The sequence below is a fragment of the Danio rerio genome, chromosome 19 (assembly GCF_052040795.2).
Source record: "Danio rerio strain M-AB ecotype USA chromosome 19, GRCz13ab, whole genome shotgun sequence".
NCBI classification, from domain to species: domain Eukaryota; kingdom Metazoa; phylum Chordata; class Actinopteri; order Cypriniformes; family Danionidae; genus Danio; species Danio rerio.
This window is the reverse complement of record NC_141039.2, coordinates 43,535,395-43,555,424: the sequence shown is the minus strand read 5'-3', so window position 1 is coordinate 43,555,424 and position 20,030 is coordinate 43,535,395. Positions and strand designations below refer to the sequence as shown.

At 37.4% G+C, this 20,030-nt stretch overlaps 1 protein-coding gene across 1 annotated transcript in view; it reads right to left on the bottom strand.

Moving 5' to 3' along the window:
- Positions 1 to 20,030, bottom strand: part of dync1i1a (dynein cytoplasmic 1 intermediate chain 1a) — a 160,034-nt gene that overhangs the window by 121,103 nt on the left and 18,901 nt on the right. The window contains 1 exon segment of the mRNA NM_001441552.1: positions 16,896 to 17,011. Coding sequence (NP_001428481.1) covers positions 16,896 to 17,011 — 116 coding nt within the window.

Genomic DNA, 20,030 nt, shown 5'->3' with positions numbered 1-20,030 from the left:
GAACTTCCGTTTACAGTGTTTACAACCGGTAATTTGCGATACGAAAATGGGTTTCAATAGCGTTTTGAGTGGATCACGGAGTGTTGTTGTGACAAACAACTTTGAAAGGTGTGTGTTAAAGCTGTTATAATCTGTCAGAGCTGTGGTTCAAATGCGAGAGAAAAACTTCTCCTAGTTCATATAAATTGTAAGCCATGTTTCTTTTCTTTCTGCTTAATCACGTGCCCTCAAAAAAGATTTTTAAAATAAACAAAACAATATGATGTCTTTTGACTGCTTTCTTTAATAACTACATTACACAATGCTTGTACTTTTACTTTCAGTACTTGAGTAGTAGATTTTGAAATAAACTACTTGCAATACTTAAGTACAAAAAATGCTGAATACTTTATTACTTCCACTTAAGTATGTGGTGCTTAAAGAGCACTTCAGCTTCTTCTTAAGTCACTTTTTGGTAGAGCACTTGTACTTTTACTTAAGTTCGGGTACTTCGTACATCTCTGCCTAGATGTAGTGTAGAATATGATTTTTTAAAAAATAATTTTCTATTTTTACTGTAAAAAATGCTAAGATCCACACAATGGATTTGTGTTGGGTCAACAAAGAAATTAACCCTCCTGTCGTGTTCACCTCCCACCTCTTACCTTAGTGTTGCCAGTCAAAATTGACCAGCCTGTTTTAACTGCTCTTATATTAGAGCAAAAACCATTTTCACCACCAAAGTTTTATTCAACATTCTTCAGCTGTTGAACAATTGTTCATTGTTATCAAACAATGTCTCAAACTTGTGTTTAACATGAATTTAATGTAAAATGTATTACAAAATAAAAATGTAAAGAAAAAAATAAATGGAAAACCAAAGACCAAATTCAACATGAAATCATATGAGTGAGTGAGTGAGAGTGAGTGGGTGTGTGAGTGAGAGTGAGTGGGTGGGTGGGTGAGTGAGTGAGTGAGTGAGTGAGTGAGTGAGTGAGTGAGTGAGTGAGAGTGAGTGGGTGTGTGAGTGAGAGTGAGTGGGTGGGTGAGTGAGTGAGTGAGTGAGTGAGAGTGAGTTGGTGGGTGAGTCAGTGAGTGAGTGAGTGAGTGAGTGAGTGAGTGAGTGAGTGAGTGAGTGAGTGAGAGTGAGTGAGTGAGTGAGTGAGTGAGAGTGGGTGGGTGAGTGAGTGAGTGAGTGAGTGAGTGAGTGAGTGAGTGAGTGAGTGAGTGAGTGAGTGAGAGTGAGTGGGTGTGTGAGTGAGAGTGAGTGGGTGGGTGGGTGGGTGAGTGAGTGAGTGAGTGAGTGAGTGAGAGTGAGTGGGTGGGTGAGTGAGTGAGAGTGAGTGGGTGGGTGGGTGAGTGAGTGAGTGAGTGAGTGAGAGTGAGTGGGTGTGTGAGTGAGAGTGAGTGGGTGGGTGAGTGAGTGAGTGAGTGAGTGAGTGAGTGAGTGGGTGGGTGAGTGAGTGAGTGAGTGAGTGAGTGAGTGAGAGTGAGTGGGTGGGTGAGTGAGTGAGAGTGAGTGGGTGGGTGAGTGAGTGAGTGAGTGAGTGAGTGAGTGAGTGAGTGAGTGAGTGAGAGAGTGAGTGGGTGGGTGGGTGGGTGGGTGGGTGGGTGAGTGAGAGTGAGTGGGTAGGTGAGTGAGTGAGTGAGAGAGTGAGTAAGTGAGTGGGTGAGTGAGTGGGTGAGTGAGTGAGTGAGTGAATGAGTAATTCAGTTGGGGTGGTATGTACGGGGATGTTTTCTGTCCGATGGGTGAATATAGTCTCGATACACATTCATTCTTATGGCGGTCACTTTTGACCAGGAACGCCACAAGTGTAACAAGGTAGATTAAAACGCTCAAAATTCAATGAAAGAGGTGGCCATCACTTTTATACACTACAGGTCAAAAGTTTGGGGTCATTATGATTTTTAAAATAAGCTTCTCCTGGTTGTTTTTATTTCATCAATATCTGATCAATATCTGTTCATTATCTATTAATATAAAAAGTTAATCAGATGTATAGGTATTATGAAGTAATACAAATAATGTAAAGTTTAAACATTATATTTATCTTTTAAAAAATAGCTTAAATTAGCAAATAAAACACAAGGTAGGCCTACTGGGCAATAAGTGGGGTGCCTCTATGACAATTTTAGAAGCTGTCATTCATTCATTCTCACCACACTTAAGGGGTTGGTCTCTTGTTTATCCTCATAGCATCCACATGGGATAAAAGAATGGCATCTGAACTCTGTCTTTTGTGAAATGAAGTTGCCGTTTAATGTATAGTAAATCGGACTCATTCAAAGTAGCATTGCTGCGCAAAAAAACATTATGAATGCATGCTACAGTTCTGACTGTACATTGTGTTTTCTTTTTCTTATAATGCACAGAGTTTTAAGGTTAGCGATGTTTTCATGTGCTATTTACAGACAGTCGGACAGGCTCATCCAGTTCATCAAACTCCGTCTTTTAAAATGGAAATCGAAATAAAACAGTCTTCTCATAAAAGCTGTTTACATCGCTACATTGAAAACATATGATTCGATTCGCACCTTCTGATTGGTTCTCAGGATATAGCGGCTTTTGCTGTCAAAGGCAAGTGGCGTTTAGCGGCTTTTGCAAACAAACTGTTATTTCTAAATGCGCTGAACTGGGATTTGGATAATTAGAAGCAAATCTATTTGTTGATGGTGTACTAAGTGCCTAAAGCATTCACTAAATGTCATTATCTCATTTTTGGTGGAAATTGCGTTTAGCGGCTTTTTGTATTGAACTCTTTACATGTCTTTTGAACTGTCGGGTGGGAATCGGAAAACCCGGAGGAAACCCATGCAAACACGAGGAGAACATGCACACATCTCCACACAGAAATACCAGCTGACCCAGCTGGGACTTGAACCAACAACCTTCTTGCTGTTAGGCGACAATGCTAACTGAGCCACTGTGTTGCCCTCATATATTGTTATATAATATATATTGGATGAAGAAGTAGACAGAATTTTGAAATATTTTGGGGGTGAACTGTCCCTTTAAAACCAGATGTAAACAAGGTTACGGTGTTATAGCGCAGTCTAACACCTGGGCTATTCTTGTATCCCCCCAACTAAGGAGGGAAAAGGGTCAAGGCAACCTAAACGAAAGAAAAAAAAAAGAAAAGTCATCTGTTTAGTTTCACCAATCAATGGCCGAAACCTTTGCACCGGCCCGAACAAACACAGAGCGCAAGCTGCAGCAGGTGGTGGAAGGACCTATTAAACCTTCCTCTGTTTCTCAGGGTCAGACAACCTGTACCTCCAGACAGCTGTGAGCCCCGACCTGCATCTGCGGCCCGAGAGGAAAAAACAAATAAACTGTAGAGAGTGCGATGGCTGAGGGCAACGGCCAATCAAAGGCCTGTCAGCGGCTGCACTTGCTGAATAAATGACCTGCCCTGACAGGAAATTCCAGCAGCAATTTTAATTCTGATCAGGCTTCAAGGAAGTGGAAAGAATAAAAACACATCAGTTATAATGACAGGAAGTCTCCAATCACATGGCAAGCAGCTGTTGCCAGCAAAGGGGATCGAGGAGGCATGAGAGGATGGAGGGATTCTGGTGTGAAACGCAGATGGAAGAAGCAGAAGATGAGATGGAGTGAAGGAAGTGTCGGGTAAGCTACCTCAAAAAAGTCATTCATCAGTAAATATAGAATTACAATTTTCTCACAACCGGAAGGGCATCTGCTGCGTAAAACAGTTGCCAAAGTAGTTGTTGGTTCATTACACTGTGGCGACCCCTGATAAATTGTGGACTAAGCTGAAGGTGGTGCTCCAGTTTACTTTAGGTGAATTGGGTAAGCTAAATTGGCCGTAGTGTGTGTGTGAATGAGTGTGTATGGGTGTTTCCCACTACTGGGCTGCAGCTAGAAGGGCATCCGTTGCGATACTGGATAAGTTGGCAGTGCATTCCGCTGTGACGAACCCTGAATATTAAAGAGACTAACTTGAAAAAGAAAATGAATGAATATATACACACACAAAAACAATAGAAATTAAATTCTTTTATTCTTTAAATTTTAATTAGCTTAATTTATTTTATTTTTAAAACAATCACTCAAACATTATTTGTATCAATCCAAAAATGTTTCAAATTAATAAAACCAAATTTTGTATATTGATTTCATTCTTATTGTAGGTGGCACTGATGGAGAAATCCAACATACTTCAGTTGAAAAAGTAGATTATAATGCAAAACATCTCATATCAAAATATCTCTCTATATAGACAATAGCAATGGATGGATAGATGGATGGATGGATGGATGGATAGAAATAACGATAGATGAATGAATGGACGTATAGAAACAACAATAGATGGATGGATGGATGGATGAATGGATGGATGGATGGATGGATGGATGGATAGAAAAAATGATGGATGGATTGATGGAACAGTAGATAGAAATAACGATAGATGAATGAATGGACGTATAGAAACAACAATGGATGGATGGATGGATGGATGGATGGATGGATAGAAATAATGGAAGGATGGAAGGTTTTATGTATGGATTGATGGATAGATAGAAATAATAATAGATGGATGTATAGATGGATAATGGATGGATGGATGCATGGAACAGTAGATGGAAACAGCAATAGATTAATGGATGGATGGATGGATGGATGGATGGATGGATGGATGGATAGAAATGATGGAAGGATGGAAAGATTTATTTATGGATGGATGGATAAATGGATGGACAGAAATGACAATGGATGGATGGAGGGATTAATGGATGGGTGAAAATACCAATGGATGGGTGGATAGATGGATGATAGATGGACAGAAACAATAGATGGATGGATGGATGGATGGATGGATGGATGGATGGATGGATGGATGGATGGATGGAACAGTAAATAGAAATAATGATGGATGGATGGATGTATGGATGGATGGATGGACAGATGGACAGATGGATAGATGAAACAGTAAATAAAAAATAATGATAAATGGATGGATGGATGGATGGATGGATGGATGGATGAAACAATAAATAGAAATAATGATAGATGGAAGGATGGATAGATGGATAAAAATACAGACGTGTACAGTATTGTTAAGGCAAGCACATTCTAAGTAACTGTAATTAACTGATCTAAACATGAAAAGTAATAAATTTCTTTAATTTTGTTCTGTCATATTTCAAGTACAAGTTCAAGAAAAATAATTTAATTCAGTAACTACTAACTTTGTAACTAATTATCCCCAGCACTGAAATGTCTGTTGCACAAAACACACAGTATTTTCCAACTCAAGTCAGAGGAAAGCAAATGCGCAGCTACCAGCGAGCGATGTCATGCAAATCCAGCAAACGCCGCTTGTTAGGGGGTCTCGTCCATATGGAGATGTTTAGGGTGCTTTTCAAGCCATCTGCATTTTATACCAGGCCTGGCTCCTGAGTCTGGCGGGATGCAATCAAATTAGCCGAGCTCTACGCGAGCTTCATTTTAACAAGGCTATAAATTTGAAAATGTAATTGAAATATGACGCTTTAAATATGATTGGCTTCAGATATATGATGGAGTACATTAGAGCGCTGGCTGCTGCCTCCAGTTAACCGCCGTGGAAGCCAAGACGTCTTTGTGGTAGGAACCACACTTAAACTAATAAGGAGAAATATCCTGACATTATTCTTTTACAAACAAGCAAAAGTGGCTTTGATTAAGCACTTTCACATTTCATAAATCAATCAGCTGGAGGGCTTTTATTAATAGGGTATGGCGCTGCATGAAGTACTATTTAACCGCTTAAATAACTCGTAGTTGTTTGGGAATTAACAGTAAGGGTGGTCGTTGGCACTTTATCACTGTGTTTTAGTTTTTGTGTCTTACAAGCTGACATTTGGATTGTCTACGGTGAATAACATCACCATGGTTGGTTCTAAACATCATTGACATTTACAACACTGGTATGCAAACACTAGAACAGATTTTGTTGAATGTCAGAATTGGATCACGGTGATTGTCTTGCAAACTGTACTTTACAAATGTGTGTCTAAGACTGTGTTTGTGTATTTACAGCCATCTGAACTGCTGTATAACACTGCAATTGAAAATTCTTTAATAATTATTTTTTTTAAAAGGTTATCTTGAAGAATATTTATAAAAACTCAAATAAAAACATACTATATACACTCACCGGCCACTTTGTCCAACTGCTCGTTAAAGCAAATCTGTACTCAGCCAATCACAGAGCAGCAACTCAATGCATTTAGGCATGTAGGCATGGTCAAGATGATCTGCTGCAGTTCTGGCTGGTCTGAGTATTTCAGAAACTGCTGATCTCATGTCGATCCCTTTATGACCACTGTGTGCCCATTTTCTGATGGCTACTTCGAGCAGGATAACGCACCATTTCATAAACCACTAATCATCTCAGACTGGTTTCTTGCGCATGACAATGAGTTCACTGTATTCAAATGGCCTCCACAGTCACCAGATGTCAATCCAATAGAGCACCTTTGGGATGTGGTGGAACGGGAGATTCACATCATGGATGTGCAGCCGACAAATCTGCAGCAACTGCATGATGCTGTCATGTCATCTCTGAGGAGTATTTTTCCAGTGCCTTGTTGAATCTATGCCATGAAGGGTTAAGGCAGTTCTGAAGGCAAAAAGGGGTCCAACCCTGTAATAGTAAGGTGTACCTAATAAATAGGCCAGTAAGTGTATACTGTATATCCTCAATATGTTTCTAACATCTATTATACATGTGCTCAAGCAGAGAGCATGAATACTTTAAAAAGGAGAATTTACCGTCCATTGAAACTTTCCACTGAAAAAAAAAAAGATTTAAATAAAAATTTTATTTTTTTACAGTGGAAAAATGTTTATTTTAACTGTTTGAGTTAAATTGTTAAATTGAGAGGAACCAAAAAGTTTGCATTCAACAATTTTTATTATTTTTTTTTCTATAGAGGGGAAAAAATGTTTATAGGGGGAAACTTTTTTTAAATGTTTGAAAAAATGTACACTAAAATGACCTCATTTTTTAATTTGTGGTTTTAAACCTTTATGAGTTTCTTCTGTCAAACACAAAAGATATTTTGAAGAATGCCGGTTGCTGGTACATATTGACTTCCATAATATGAAAAAAATCCTTTGGAAACCAATGGGTGCCAGCAACCAACATTCTTCAAAATATCTTCTTTTGTGTTTGACAGAAGAACACAAACAGATTTTAAACAAATAAATAGCAGAATTTTTGGGTGAACTTTTTCTTCAAAGAACAGGTTACTGAAAAAAAAGTTCTCCAGGCTACAAAATGGCTGTAAAAACTCGCTTGTGAAACCTTGATTTCACTTCCATTAAGAACATTTAACATCATGGAAAACTAATAAATAAGAGACTTAAAGATGCTTTATAGTAAGTCATTTTACTAAGCCGCCATCTTTGAAACGCTTCTCGGGCAGTATGCTTGGGCATTCTGTTCGAATGGGGAAACATCAAAAACTTACGATTGAATTTAATATTAGGATTCATCAATAAAATTCAACAACAACTGTCTATTTACTTTAATTTCTAAACTTCCAAATCACACAAAATCGGCAGAAACTCACGTCTGGTCCAAGCCCCTCCACTAGAGTATCATCAGTCTATAACGATAGATGATTGGCTCCTCTACTAGAAGGTGGGCTTTTTTCACCATATATCCATCGATGATTGGCTATTGGCTTTATTCACCATATTGACCGTTACACTTTTCCACTCTTCAAAAAGATGAGTGACATGTCTTGTATATTCTATAGTCTTTGCTTTTAGTCAGAAAATAATTGTTCTTCTAAAAAAAACAAAAAATATTTACTTACATTAATCACCATATACGAGTACACCCTTCACAAATCTCTCTTTTGAATTCATATCTTTAATAGGAAGCTATACAATATTATATTTGTGCATACACATTAGATTAGTCAGTACTGAAGCCAAATGTGAAGCTTATCTATAAAAATAACTTATAATACGGTCCAAAAACGAGTCCACCCAAATGTATATGTTATAGAAAAATATTAAATAAAAAAAAATGTTTTTAAAGTAAAAAAAAAAAAAGCAAAGCAAAAAAAATTGAAGAATTTAGTTTAAATGTGTAGGCTGTAATTTATTTTTGCAATATTTTGCTTGAATTAAATTGTATTATCTTTTAATTTCTAAATATGTTTGGTGACTAAAATATTATTTTATTAAATATAGGTTTAAAAAATCTATTTTATTTAAATGCACCAAAACACATTCCTTATATTCACTGATAAATGGACAAAAATATTCATTTTCAAAAATGAGGTGTGCTCAATTATGCTGATTTTTTATTTTATTTTTTTGCAAAAATAGCAAAAAGGAGCACGTTTTCAAACTTGTTTACACACATATTTAGATTTTTAAAATGAGATATTTAGATTTTCAGTCACACCAAATGAAAACTAAACATTTTCTATAAATGCAGAATTAATTTAATTGATTTCGATAGATATTTTAGTTTTTCAGATTTTCTTAATTCCTTTATTTAATGCTACTTATAACTAATTATCCAATGCACAATAAGCACAGAATTTATGAAAATTAATAAAGAAGTTATGTTTTTGTTAATGAATCCTTCATATAAGCTGAAACCCCCCAAAATTTGTTTTAAATATTTAATATTAAAACCCCATGAAAAATTATATTGCAATTTACAGTAAACAATGTAGCCTAGGGTTTTTGAACCATACTATAGCATAAATACTGTATTTACAATATACATATTTTTATACATTATTTTCAACACTTTGTTAATGAGTACAACAGCATACTATTAACTATAGTGAATTGATCAACTGTAATACAGACAATAGTACTTTAGTTTTTACTACAGTAAACTGTGATGTATTGTAGCATAATAACCTTTACTTTTATTATCTTTCCATTTCTAAATATGTTCATTTATTCACATTTTCATTTCGGCTTAGACCATTTATTAATCAGCGGTCGCCACAGCAGAATGAACCGCCAACTTATTCAGCATATTTTTTACGCAACAGATGCCCTTCCTACCCACTCTCATTCACACACATCTTTTCTGTTCAACAGAAGAAAAACTCAAACAGGTTTGGAACAAGTAAAGTAACTAGTGAGTAAATTTCCATTTTTTAGTGAACTATCCCTTTAATGTCCTATACAACTAACTACTACCTAAAATATACTACAAGCATGAAAGGAACAACATGATGACAAAACGTACAATTTAAACTCCCTTTAACCAGATCCAGATATATTACTATTGAAATATAGATGTGTTCAGAAACTGGCACCCTGTCTTTTGAAAGTCATGCACCTGAACTGATAGAGGAGCCAACAATCTCAACAGAAAGCCAAGAGTAAATCGGCGGCCCTCCCCAGAAACGCACAGGCACAACTCCAAGTGATGTCCTGATGATAGAAGCCATCTTGAATTACCCGTCTGCATCCACTTAAAGCCTGACTCAATGCCGTTACTGTTCTGCCGTCTCCAGCAGAGCCACTGATGTGCAGGCATCTCTTTTCAGAAAAGCGCTCTCCGCTCCGGAAATGGAGGCTGCGGCTGGTCAAATGAATCTTAATCTGCGCAGGTTTGGAGCTCTTCAGCGGATCTGACAGGCCACCTGACAGCCCCGAATCAAAGCTCTTCAAGGAGCAGCCCGTTTCAATTTCCCAGCTCATCCTGAACTGTTTTACCATGAAATCCCAAATTGCCGATGTTTGATTGAATACAGATAACACTACTACACGAATAAGCTATTGCAGATCTTAACGGTGAGTGACAAGGCGAGGACATGAACATTCGTAATTCAGTCCCTCCAGGATTTCACGAAAAAAAAGCATTTCAGACATTTGAGACTAATTTAAAAGATTTTTTGTAGAGTGTTTGCTAAACTTGCGTTTCTTTTATTGTTTTTCTCTGAAAACCTGTCAATCCTCACATTTTTCCCGAGATTGTCCTGTAGTTTACAGTTCTATCATCCTATAAAAGTATTTTTCCTTATTTCTCCTGTATGTTGTAACCCAAGCTCATTCTGAAAACTTTTCTGGAGGCCGTGATTTACGTAGCCGGAGGTATGTCTGGCTGCATTTAATTTTTTTAAGCGAACGCTAGTGTGACGCCGCTCCTTTTCGCGCTCACCGGCTGACAGCTTACCTCTGTGTGGAGGGCTTTCCCGCCGCAACCAGTTTGTCCAGTTAGCTCGTCGTGTATGTCGGCGGAGAGGAGCTGTCCAGGAAAGAGCGGTTCCAGAAATCAGGTAAGACAAAAACAAAATCCAAAAAAATGAAGTGAAAGAGCTCATAACAGGGTGAGAATGTGGTGAAATCCGAAAACGTGACCAAAATCAGACGAGGGCTTTTTTTTTTCTGGACGGCTTTTGTATATCCTTGTTTGGGTTTAGGGAAGCAAGTGGGCGGGCGGGCGGGTCAATCGGTAAAACCCGTTGGGTTTAGGAAAGGAGGAGAAGGAGGGTGGGTCAGCCTATTGGCCGGTCGCCCAGTCAATCATTCAGTCAGTCAGACAGGTGGTCACTCGACATCGACCTCCGGTGGCTTTATACGAGAGACGTTCAAGATGCGAAAACGTGCACACAGTGGCCTCTCACGGATTCACGAAAACAAAAGCTTCACAAATACGTACCTCTCGGGATGTATTTCGCGGTGTCCAGAAACGTCAGAATGAGCCTGGGTTGGTATTTTCAGTCTTTCTCTGAAGGGTGGCAATAAACATTAAAGAGCCGATCCTCCTTAAACGCAACCCATACCCGCGAACCACCAGGGGCCTCCCCTTGCTCTTAAATGTGAGTCTGACCTGCGCTTTTAGTTTTATTTAGGCAAGAAAACACTTTGAAATAAATATAAAAACGGCGGGATTCCCTTTCCTTTTCATTACAGGTGCCGGCGCCCCTCCTATGCAATCCTCAAAACAGTCATATAGCAGTGCGTGACTGTCAGCTGACATGCTCCATAGTGATAAATAAACGCAATTTCCCAAACAAATTCTGTACACGCAATTTGAAGCAGAGCGAGAGTCTGGGTTTTGGGTGCCTGTTTCAACAGACATATGCATATAATTAATAATAATAACAACTAAAGATTGAACTTGGTGCTTTTTTTTTAAACAAAACTAATTTAGGTCTAAATGAGCATAAAAAGTTAGGAAAGCGATCAAATGCTTTCATTGTAACTTTAAGGCTCGTACACACCAGGACGCTTTTCGTTTGCGTTTATCTTCAGCGTTTTGCGAGACGTTTTTCCAGATTCAAACCCAAGCGATTTTTACTAGCGTCAAGCAGAAGAGTATGCAAAATCACTCATTGACGTTAGATGGCGCTACACAACTTTCAGCCTATGACACCTGCTCATAACACAGAAGAAGAGGAAGAGAGGAAGTTCACACGCTTGTTGTTAAAACTCGAACAAGCATGGATGGTTCAAGTAGCAGCTTCAGCTCTAGCGATGATGAAATGATTATTGTTCACCAGTGCAATAAGCAGCTCCACGTTCATATCGCCTCTGGACATCTTCTTCAATGTGCGCTCGCATTTACAGTTTTGCTATTGAGTGCCTACAAGTGCTGTTTACAGTAACTTCAGCAGCTTCGTGCACGTGAACAAAAGTGGCAATCTTATTGGTAGAGAAGGTTTAGACCCGGTGTGTCAAAACAAAAAAACGAGCATGAGGCGTTTATTTTTTTTTAATGATGCTTTTGCGCCTGCCGTTTAGCTCGTTTGTGTGCACGATCAAATCGGCGTCCTTTATTTAGTCACCAGGCATTAAACGACGACGGAAAACGCGAGCAAAAAGCGTCCCGGTGTGCACAGGCCTTTAGATGTGTGCATTTTTAAAGTGACACCTGTTATTTAATGTAATCGAAATAAAAAAAATCAAAATAAAATGAGATTCATTCGATGCTCTTTAATCAAAATATGTAAGTTATGCAGTGAAGAAAAGATTAATGAGATTTGATAACTTAATTCTATTTTTTTATAATTATAATAAGCTGATATATTTGCTGCTAATGTATACTATTTTTTACTGATCGTTAAACTTTACAATAAAACAGCTCCATCTTGCTTGCATCAGCAAAATAAATTAAATTAAATTAAAGTAGAAAAAGTCCATTTCAGGACTTGGGCCCCATGGCTGGAGTTGTGTAGGGCCCCCAAATCACTGAATCCACCCCTGGTATGATGACAGACGAATATATACAATATCTAGAAGTTTTTAGCTAAAAGTCTTTGAATATGCAGTGTGATGATGTCAGTTTTTGTCAATGCACAGCTGGAATTTGAACAGTTTCCCGACTGCCCAAAATATGCAGGAAATCTGTGCATATTAGAAATAAAAACATGAGCTCCACAAAAATGTGCGAGATTTGCTTGATTTTGTGATTATGGAATCGCTAAATCCTCTGGGCCCAGATTTTAAAAAGTAATCTAGTGGGATGTAGGATCAAGGATTGGATCAAATTTTTTACTAAATGAGTTTTTTTAAAAGTTACAGGCGGGTGTTGAATTGAGATCAGACCATGTAATCCAATCTTACATTTAATTTAGATCAAACCTGTCCAGTGGGTTATTCAAAACTTTGAACTCAGATTGGGATCTATTTGATCCAAAAAAAAAAAAAACAGGATTATCCTGGTCCCATCAGAAGGGTGGATTCAGTTGTGATTTTTTGAACCAAATAAAATAAAAAACTGAATGGTCACAATCTTAATGTTTACTGATGATTTATAAACTCCTTCATATTTGAAGCTTGAAGCAAGTCACAACTAATGAGATATGGTAAACAACAATAACAAAATAATATCAAAGCATTATTGTATTAGAACAGACTAAAAATGTCAAATGTTTGTTGATTGCAGTGTTTCTGTTTCTTACCATTAAAACAAACAATGACTGTTTGTGGCCACTGGTATTTTGCCTATAGTAGGCTACACTGTTTGTTCCACTGAAGGCTCTGGTAAAGCTGGATTCATACTTTCGCCTGGCGCCACACCACGCACCTCCGCTGACTGTGCGTGCCGTGCACCTCGCGAAACGGACGAGGCTTTTATGCTTGCCGCATTCGCCGTTGTGATATTCTTTAAAACGACAGGGGGTGGTCAAAAGAAACCCACTGTAAAATCAGACGTATAAACAGAGAAATAGGAAGTTTACCGAACTACGTCACATCATTAATATCATTCTATCATTCAATATTTTAAACAAATTATTTTTATTGTTTTTATTAATCATTTTAATGATTATAAGGATTTTTATAACTATTCAAGATTTTTTTTTAATCAAACTTTGATGCATTACTTTCTTTTGTTCATATCTCGGACAGTTTTACGTTTTAAAGTTTTAAAAATATTTTCTGACAACAGAACATAGGCTGCTCTACAAATATATATTTTATTATGGCAAGAATAAAACCAAAAAAAGTACACTTACTAAATAAAATACAGATGTTTAATTAGATTTAGCCTGCTTCACAGTTCACACATTACTGTCCGGTTAGTTTCTGTCCTATACTTATGCTAAAAATGCAATAATAGTCCAACATTCCTGACCATTATCACCAATATAGCCCAGAGAAACAGGCCATCAGTATATTGTAAACCGATAGAATCAAATACTCCTTCCCAGTTATCACAGAAATAATTCTGTGACTTCATTATAGTTTTGTAACTATTAAATTGTTTTAAATTCAAAATTGCTATATATACCTCAGTGTAAAACCTATGGTGGTAAAACATATTCTGTAATTGTGTACACAGGTCTCCACTTCTGCCATGACCTATTTTGGTCTTAACAAACTAATCCTTCAGGTTTTTCTAAACCTTTTAACAAAAACTTCTGCTTTCCCACGGCTGTTGCAATTTCTAGCCAAGAATTATTGTTCATCTGGTTATCTCTATGATTACGGATCATAAAGATGTCTGTTCAGTCGTACTGTTTCAGGCAAAATCTCTTCAAAGTGTTTTATATTTAACTCAAATCAAACGCGGCACCGCGTGAACTGTTGGCTCGAGTCTTAAAAATGCTGTGCGCACTGCTAGCCGAAATCATGTTGATCACACCCAAAGCGAACATCTGCAAACTCTATGATGACGTCATATTCGCCGCACGCACCCAAGCGAACAAGCGGGCGCATCGAGTATAAGCCAGGCTTAAACAGGATTTGGTAATGCTGAAATTTCGTATTTGGATCACAGTAATCCAACCCAATGTTCCTTTAAAAAAACTATCATAAAAGTAAGATAGATCTGTTAATCCTGAATAGCAAAACATAGGATTTTGTAATCTGCACCAATTTTATCCAGATAATTTTTTTTTTTAAACTGGGCCCTGGTAATTAAATCACGCAAGTTCACAGAAAATATAGTTTGAACTCTAAAATAGAGCAGCAAAAATGTTTTCATTAAATCATTTTCGTAAGTGGATTAAGCATTGGTTATGACCTCACACTGTTGCTGCATGGCCGGAAAACTTACAATTGATTAATAGCATTATTTTTCACTCATAATTCATGTGCTTGGAGTTCAGAGTTTGGGGAATACCTAACTGTGACAAAAGCTCAACTCTTTTCCGAATTTCAGAAATAATCTTCTTGTATGTAATTAGCGTGTTAGCTTGACAAAGTGCTGTTTTTAAAGTATGCCACATTATATTATGATGAATGAAGTTAAATCATTAAAAAGAGTCACTGGGCAATACATGTAAATGATTCATTCATCTTAGTTCTTCTGATAGTTTCCCACATTTTTACTCAGAATTGCATGATTAAACATAAATAAAAAATAGAATTGCAATTATGGATCTTATTGGTGTAAGAAATCAAATAATACGTAAAACTAAAATTAACAAAAATTCCACTATACCAGTATGCACTCACCGGCCACTTTATTAGGTACACCTGTCCAATTGCTTGTTACCACAAATTCCTAATCAGCCAATCACAAGGTAACAACTCAACGGGTTTAGGCATGTAGACGTGGTCAAGACGATCTGCTGCAGTTCAAACCGATTATCAGAATGGGGAAGAAAGGTGATTTCAGTGACTTGAACATGGCATGGTTGTTGGTGCCAGATTGGCTGGTCTGAGTATTTCAGAAACTGCTGATCTACTGGGATTTTCACGCACAACTATCTCTAGGGTTTACAGAGAATGGTTTGAAAAAGAGAAAATATCCAGTGAGTGGTGGTTCTGTGGGTGCAAACGCCTTGTTAATGCCAGAGAATTTGACCCCAACAACATGAAACCATGGATCCGTCCTGCCTTGTATCAACAGTTAAGGTTGCTGGTGGTGGTGTAATGGTGTGGGGGATATTTTTTGGCAGACTATGGGCCCTCTGTATTGCTGTCATGTAAATATGTACCACAGATCTCTGAGGAGTATTTCCAGTACCTTGTTGAATCTATGCCACAAATTATTAAAGCAGTTCTGAAGGCAAAAGTGGGTCCAACCCGCTACTAGTAGCTCAGAAGAAAGAGAACTACAAAACAATAATTAAACCAGTTAAAAAAAAAACTAGATGTCAAGCCTTAGCGAACTCTGTGACAATTAAATGAATTAACAAATCTTTAAACTCCCATTTAATACAACTCAACACAATCATCTATAACAGGGGTGTCAAATCTAGTTCTTGGAGGGCCATAGTTCTGCACAGTTTAGTTCCAACCCTGCTTCAACAAACTTACCTGTAGGTTTCAAACAAACTTCAAGGACTCAAGGCTGTTTAATTAGGGTTCAAGCTAAACTGCAGAGCTGCGGCCCTCCAGAAACTGGATTTGACACGTGTGACCTATAATGACACTGATGCACTGATCTTGATTTTTCATGACTGACTGTGACTATTTAATAGAAAACTGGCAGATTCCATATTTTAGAATTTTAGAAATCAGAAAACTACCAATAAAATGAGGAACATATTTTTTAATATGCTTTATCGCAGACTGAGGCAACAATTCCCCTATCATCATGATCCACACTGAGTCAACATACATTAGTAGATAGTGATCTAAAAAAGACTGAATCATTAAAAATGATGATGTAAAAAAAAGTGAAATTAAATTATGTTATAACATCCTCTCAACTAAAATATTATTCATACATTGAATAAAAAAGCTAATTCACTCTCTTCCATTAGGTGGCGCCAATACAACAGCAGTAACCAAAGTAGCGTGATGTCAAATCTAGCAGGATGTAATCGACTTCATTAACTACACAGCAGACTGAATTCAAACACATTTGATACACAATTTTATACCTTGTAGCATAGCATTTGAGAACTTTGAATACGTTTTAAGGGCCTTAAATTTCTGCAAAGTGATTTATCAACTTTTTTAAGCACCCATCGGACACCTTGAAAACCCTGCTGAAAAATCCAGCTTAAACCAGCCTAAGCTGGTTGGCTGGTTTTACCTGGTTGACCAGGCTAGTTTTAGAGGGGTTTTGGCCATTTCCAGGCTGAAATCCAGCTATTTCCAGCCTGGTCTTAGCTGGTCAGGCTGGGAGATGACCAGCTAAAACCAGCTTGACCTGCCTAACCAGTCTGGGAGGCCAGCCAAAACCAGCTGTGTCCAGCTTAAACCAGATGATCAAGCTGGTATTAGTTGGTTTTAGCTGGTCTTTTTCCAGCCTGACCAGCTAAGACCAGGGTGGAAATGGCTGGAAACCAGCCAGGAAATGGCCAAAACCCCTCTAAATCCAGCCTGGTCAACCAACTAAAACCAGCCAACCAGCTTAGGCTGGTTTAAGCAGGATTTTTTTTAGCAGGGAATGCTCACACAGCTAGTGAACCAAAAGGTCAGCAGGTTTTGCACCATCCTAGCTACAGTACAGTTTGAACGCTGCATTCTCCACACCATAATGTGCAAAGTGCAGATTCCTCTAAGCTTCTACCTTCAGAGTGATGAGCGGCGTTCGGTGTCTGAGTCTCTTTACAGTAGGAAACCACTTCTCTGGGCAAGAAGTCCACCTGAGTAATTTTAGAAGGTCCCAATCTGTGTGACCGGCGTCTGCAGAGAGAGAGAAATACAATATGGGAATATCCTGCAATCTAACAGGTTTTTGCACACACTTGCATGCATATTAAAGGAAACCTATTATGCAAAAAAAAAATTATCTGTGTTTTACTAGTGTGGCTACAGTGTGTGAATACATCCAGCTTCTAATGGACACTTATTAAATCTATTTTTTATAATCACATTTGATGAAAAGAGTCTGCAGAAACACTCTGATTGACATTCCCTTGTACATGTTATAGGAAAAGGGGGAAAGCCCCGCCCATTAGTGATGATTTCTTCCTCATTAGCATAGACAGCCCTGAGTGAGAAGCAGCTGTTTTGAATCTGCTGTATAGGTTGTTTGCAATCACGTGGTTCTGGTGACGTGCGACATTCAGATGAAGGGCAGGAAGTCAAAAACTGAATGGGAGACACGGAGGAAATCCGTGTTTTCACGATTTTTACCATATTTCAAAGGAGATATAAATAGAAAATAACCACATATGTGGAGCAAGAGCCTTATATCATGAAGAGTATTCTACTAAACAATATTTGCCTGTCATCGCGGTGGTAGATTAGCTATTACGTTACATAAAGAAATACTATGGTAAATATTGTCGTGTTTCTATAGATAATTAAACTGTCAAAGTAATTATATTGTTGCTGTGATACATCACAACTGTCGTAATAAATTATTCAATAGGATTCGGTTTTCTACGCTATAATTATACACCATCACAATGCACCACAGTTTACAATAACGTAAAGTATTTATTACAGTTTAATAGTTTACTATACTACACAAAAAAATCCATTATTTTATAAATATATATTTATATATTATTAGCTGGGGTGCTGGAAAAAAACATAAAATAATGGCTGTTAAATTACAGGAATGTACCATAAAATAAATGACGTTAAATTAAAGAAGTTTACAGGAAATTTAAATTTAAGGAAATTTCTGTAATGAAACGTCTGTTATTTTACGGCAAATTTCTGTAATTAAACGTCTGTTATTTTACGGTAAATTTCTGTAATTAAACGTCTGTTATTTTACGGTAAGTTTCTGTAATTAAACGTCTGTTATTTTCCAGTAAATTTCTGTAATTTAACAGCCATTATTTGAACAATAATAACCGTCTGGTTCTGTCATAAGGGTTGCATTTCTTTTTTGTTCTGTCGATGAACTTAACCATCAACCAACATTCACCGCTGTTGCACATCTCAATATTAACGCTACGGTTGTTTATTCTGCCTAAAGGCCAGACTTGGATTATTGTAAAACAAGATGGAGATCTCATTGCAGCGATCACATGACAGGGTTTGTTTGTGTGGTGGTGTTTGTCTCTTTTTATATTTTCTGTATCTATTTATACGACACATTAACGTATTTATAGACATAGCTAGGCCTGTATATAATCTTTATCAGTGCTGTCAAAATTATCGCGTTTAAAAAAATTTGTACACATGGATGTATTGAAAAAATGTTTATTACATGCCACCCTTTTTTCTGTTTTTATTGTCAATTTATTGAACTTTATTCCCTTTATGAGCAAAAACTTTTGGAAGACTATAAAGCTGTTCGGCATTTCTTATTTTGGCATTATAAACACCATAAAACAGAAACATTTTGATGTTCTGATAGCGATTCCTATGTCGAAAAATCACTTCCTGCCCTACATCTGAATTACACGCGTCATCAATGACGTCCTGTGAAAACAACCGATTACTAATGCATTGGGATTTTAAGCTTAATTTTAAAAATCTCATTTAAATTTGCCACAATGCCACACTTTGGATCAAAAATTCAAAGAGTTATAAAACATTAGTTTGAGCTGAAACTTCACATACACACTCTAGAGCAGGGTTGCCAAGGGCCGAAAACTAAACTTGACTGAGGCCTGTAGGCTGAAGGTAAATATTCCAAATTGTATTATGTAAGAATTGCCATGAGTAATTTAATATTATTTAATAAATAACTAGAAATCATTGCTTTATATTAACTGATGCAGCTTATTTAGAATAAATGTATAACAAAACAAAATTAATTCCATTTATAACAGAATGGAGTTTAATGCCAAATAAACGAGTCAAGCTGCACCAGTTTTTGCCTTGATTTGATGTCTCGCTGATGACTTCGCCATTGTTGTCTGTCCATATATTGACAGTATTTACAAAAATCCGATTAATTTACATTTAATTAAAACATTAGATTGCTATTTTGTAGCTCAGCTATAAAATAAAGCAATCAAAAAAGGTTATGTGTTGCATTTGAAATCACGGCCTTAGTTTAAGGCAGGGGTGTCCAAAGTCGGTCCTGGAGGGCTGTTGTCCTGCTGACTTTAGCTCTAACTTGCTTCAACACACCTGCCTGGAAGTTTCTAGTATACCTAGTAAGAGCTTGATTAGCTTGTTCAGGAGTGTTTGATTAGGGTTGGAGCTAAACTCTCCAGGACACCGGCCCTCCAGGACCGAGTGTGGACACCCCTGGTTTAAGGCATTTGCCCCACTCTCTTCTCTGATTGGATGGTGGGCCAAATCAAATGCTACCATGAGCCAACTTTGGCCTGCGGGCCCTAGCTTGGGCATCTCTGCTCTAGAGACTTATTTTACATCTTGCATAATAGGTCCCCTTTAAAACACATAAAGCAATGCAAAATTGTATCACAGTGACAAAATATGCAGTTAGGGTTCATTATTCAGGTCTGACCCTCGTTTGACTGCTAGAATGAACGTTTAAAGTGTTTTCAGTACATGGTATGGAGCATCAATCACTGTCACACACAGCTGGAGAAAAAACAGCTGAAAACACTTGAAGGCAGACTTAAAAGCAAAGTGGATTGAGATAGAAAGAGTGAAGTAGAAGGAGAATGATGGAGGAACATGGGAAACGCTGTGGAACAAAAAGCATGTGGATTACAGGTATGGTTATTCATGTAAAAAGAAATAAATTAGACATTAAAATGGACCCTGGAACAAAGTGGAACTAGACAATAATATTATGATTATATACAAAAATGTTAACGGATTT